Source organism: Petaurus breviceps, unplaced genomic scaffold (assembly GCF_028583685.1).
Source record: "Petaurus breviceps papuanus isolate PSGF00001 unplaced genomic scaffold, PetGlider_PUasm1.0 175, whole genome shotgun sequence".
NCBI classification, from domain to species: Eukaryota; Metazoa; Chordata; class Mammalia; order Diprotodontia; family Petauridae; genus Petaurus; species Petaurus breviceps.
The window spans coordinates 60,786,687-60,790,034 of record NW_027185764.1 but is presented as its reverse complement, the minus strand read 5'-3'; the positions used below and the strand labels follow the sequence as shown (position 1 = coordinate 60,790,034).

The following is a 3,348-nucleotide window of genomic DNA, read 5'->3' as shown; positions in this document are numbered from 1 at the left end:
ATCTTTTCCACATTTCTTTTCCATAAGCATTTCATTTTCTTAGTGAGTTGCTATGAGTCAGCTAGATGGTGAAGTGGATAGAATGAAGGACCTGGAGTCAGGAGCACCTGAATTCAAATTCTCCTGCAGACATTTATTAGGTATGTGACCTTAGGCAAGCCTTAGTTTTCTCAACTGTAAAATGGGAATAATAATAGCACTTCCTCACAGGGTTATTGTGAGGATCAAATGAGATAACATTTGTAAAGCAGCTTGCACATAGTAGGCACTACATAAATATTATCTGTAATTATTATTATGAAAGAAATAAACATTTTTAAAGGGTTTCAAGTTGTAGAATAACAACACTAATACTTTTCTAGAGAGTAGACTAAACCCGAGGTCACTTTCATATGGCATCCAATAACCAATCAATAAGCACTTATTTTATTTGTCTTTTTGGAGAGGGGAAGGCAGGGCAATTGGGGTTAAGTGACTTGCCCAAAGTCACACAGCTACTAAGTGTTAAGTGTCTGAGGTCAGATTTGAACTCAGGTCCTCCTGATTCCAGGGCCAGTGTTCTATTCACTGTGCCACCTAACCGCCCAACAATAAGCATTTATTAAGCTCCTTCTGTGAGCCAGGCAGGTTGTAGGTGGCACGGTAGATAAAGTGCTGGGCCTGAAGTCAGGAAGACTCATCTTCCTAAGTTAAGTCTGGTCTCAGATACTTACTAACTGTGTGACCCTGGGCAAATCACTTAACTCTGCTTGTCTCAATTTCCTCATCTGCAAAATGAGCTGGAGAAGGAAATGGCAAACCACTTCAGTGTCTTTGCCAAAAAAAAATCCCAACACCCCAAAATGGGGTCATGAAGAGTCGGACACGACTGTGCTGACTGAACAACATGATGTGCCAGATATTGTGCTAGGCACTGGGTATGTAAAAAACCAAACCAAATCATACCCAGTGAAACATCCCCCCCGGAGAAACTTACATTCGTCTGGGGGGAGATCACATCTACAAATGCATAAAAGCATTTCCAAAATATATGCCATGTAAATGCAAGGCAGTTTCAGAGAGGAGACATTAGTAGCCGGGGAAGGTTGCTGTGTTTGTCCTCTGTTCTCCAAGAGGACCATGACATCAGGGAAATGATGACATGGATTGCTGACTTGGATTTGAGGGAGGGAGGGCTTAAAGACCTCATAGAGAAGGGGGTGTCTGAACTGAGATTTGGAGGCAATTAGGTATTCTAAGAAGCAGAGGGGATGTGTTCCAGGCATAGATGACAGTCTGTGCAGAGACATGGAGACTGTAGAGGAAATTTTGTGTGTAAAGTAAAACAAGAAGGCAGTTTGGCTGAATTGTAGAGTGCATGAAATTTGAGTATAGGCTAGAAAGGCTGGAAATGTAGATGAGAGCCAAGCTGTGAAGCAAACAAAACTTCATCATTTAACATGATCTTTTTTGACCAGATTCTACATGAGCTAGAGAAGTGACCCTTGCTGAGGATAGAATTTACTATCACTAAGTTAAACATTATGAAATGTTCTCCTCTTTCCATATCCACAGATAAAAGATGAAAAACACGATAAAAGGAGAAAATCACACCATTTGGACCTATTTTGTTTTGGAGGGATTTTCTAAGTATCCAAAATTGGAGATGGTTCTCTTTGCATTCAGTCTGGTGATGTACCTGGTCACGCTGCTTGGGAACAGTACTCTTATTGTAATCAGTGTCCTGGATTGTCACCTTCACACCCCAATGTATTTCTTCCTAGGAAGCCTTTCCTTCATGGACATCTGCTACACATCTTCCTCTATTCCCACTTTGCTAGTGAACTTGTTGGCCACAGAAAAAACGATCATCTTCTCGGGATGTGTTCTGCAAATGTATCTCTCTCTTGCCATGGGATCCACGGAGTGTATCCTCTTGGCTGTGATGGCATATGACCGCTATGTGGCCATCTGTAATCCCTTGAGATACTCTATTGTCATGAACCAAAGGGTCTGTGCCCAGATGGCAGCTGGGTCATGGATAACAGGCTGTCTCACAGCCCTCTTAGAAACAAGCTCTGCTCTGCAGGTGCCTCTTTGTGGGAATGTGATCGATCATTTCACTTGTGAAATTCTTGCCATGCTAAAACTGGCCTGCACCAGTTCCTTGCTCATTGACATGGTCATGCTAGTGGTCAGTGTGCTTCTCCTTCCCATTCCTATGCTTTTAATTTGTATTTCCTATTTTTTCATCCTTTCTACCATCTGGAGAATTAACTCAGCTGAGGGAAGAAACAAAGCTTTTTCTACCTGTGGAGCCCACCTGACTGTGGTGATTTTATACTATGGGGCTGCCCTGTCCATGTACCTCAAGCCTTCATCAGCAAGCTCGCAAGAAACAGACAAAGTCATCTCCTTACTTTATGGGGTGCTGACCCCCATGTTGAATCCCATCATCTACAGTCTGAGGAACAAGGAAGTCAAAGAGGCTGCAAAAAAGCTACTGAGGAGAAATTCTCCTTTGTCAGAAAAATGAAAGGTTCTGATTGAAATAGGATCTCTTCACATTTGTAAGAATAGGTCACCCTAATATAGCTATGCTGAGGAATAGCAGAGAAAGTGATTTAACACTTAAAGCCCTGCTTTTGATCATTTATATTATGAGCTGATAACAAATGATGTCAGTATTACAAGAAAAATGACATATGTTATACCCAAAAGCAGTATACTGTCATAGAATAAAATGCTGGATCTAGGATCAGGATCTCTGGTTTGAATTAGGTGTTTATTAGTTGTGTAATCATAGATGAGTCCCTTAACATCTTTGGATTTCAATTTCCTTATCTGTAAAATGGGGGTAATAATATTTATGCTACCTATCTCACAGGGTTGTTGTGGGAAAAACCTTGTAAGATCCTAAATGCTATTAAAATGTGAATTATTAATAAATAGATGGAATGCTTGCTCAGCATACAATAGTGAATTTCAATGCAAATGTATTAGTGTCTCATTTTCTGCTTATTTTTCTTTTATGTTTCATGGATATAAGTAATAATATTCACAATGATGGCCATTCTGTATCTTTCCTTCATTTGGAAAATATTTGCTGCTTAAAATTCATTACCTCTAGGATACCTTTCCCAATGAATTCAAGTAAAATTCATATCCTTTTTGCCTGACATTCAAGGCCCTTACAATTTGCCACCATGCTCTCTTGTCTCATTCTCATTGGTGACTTCATCAGCTCCTGGGAGTTCAATTATGATCTCTAGACAACTCCCAGTCGTAGATATTTAGCCTTACTCTCTCCTGATCTTTAATCCTGCATTACCAACTGCTTATTAGACATTTCAAAATGGATGTCTGCAG

The 3,348-nt window shown here is 40.3% G+C and overlaps 1 protein-coding gene across 1 annotated transcript; it reads left to right on the top strand.

The window, feature by feature from the left end:
- The first annotated feature begins 1,562 nt into the window (after window positions 1-1,562).
- On the top strand, window positions 1,563-2,925 carry LOC138159160 (olfactory receptor 2K2-like). Its single transcript, XM_069085430.1, has one exon. The coding sequence runs from the start codon at window positions 1,646-1,648 to the stop codon at window positions 2,513-2,515; it is 870 nt and encodes a 289-aa protein (XP_068941531.1). The 5' UTR covers window positions 1,563-1,645; the 3' UTR covers window positions 2,516-2,925.
- The last annotated feature ends 423 nt before the right edge of the window (window positions 2,926-3,348 follow it).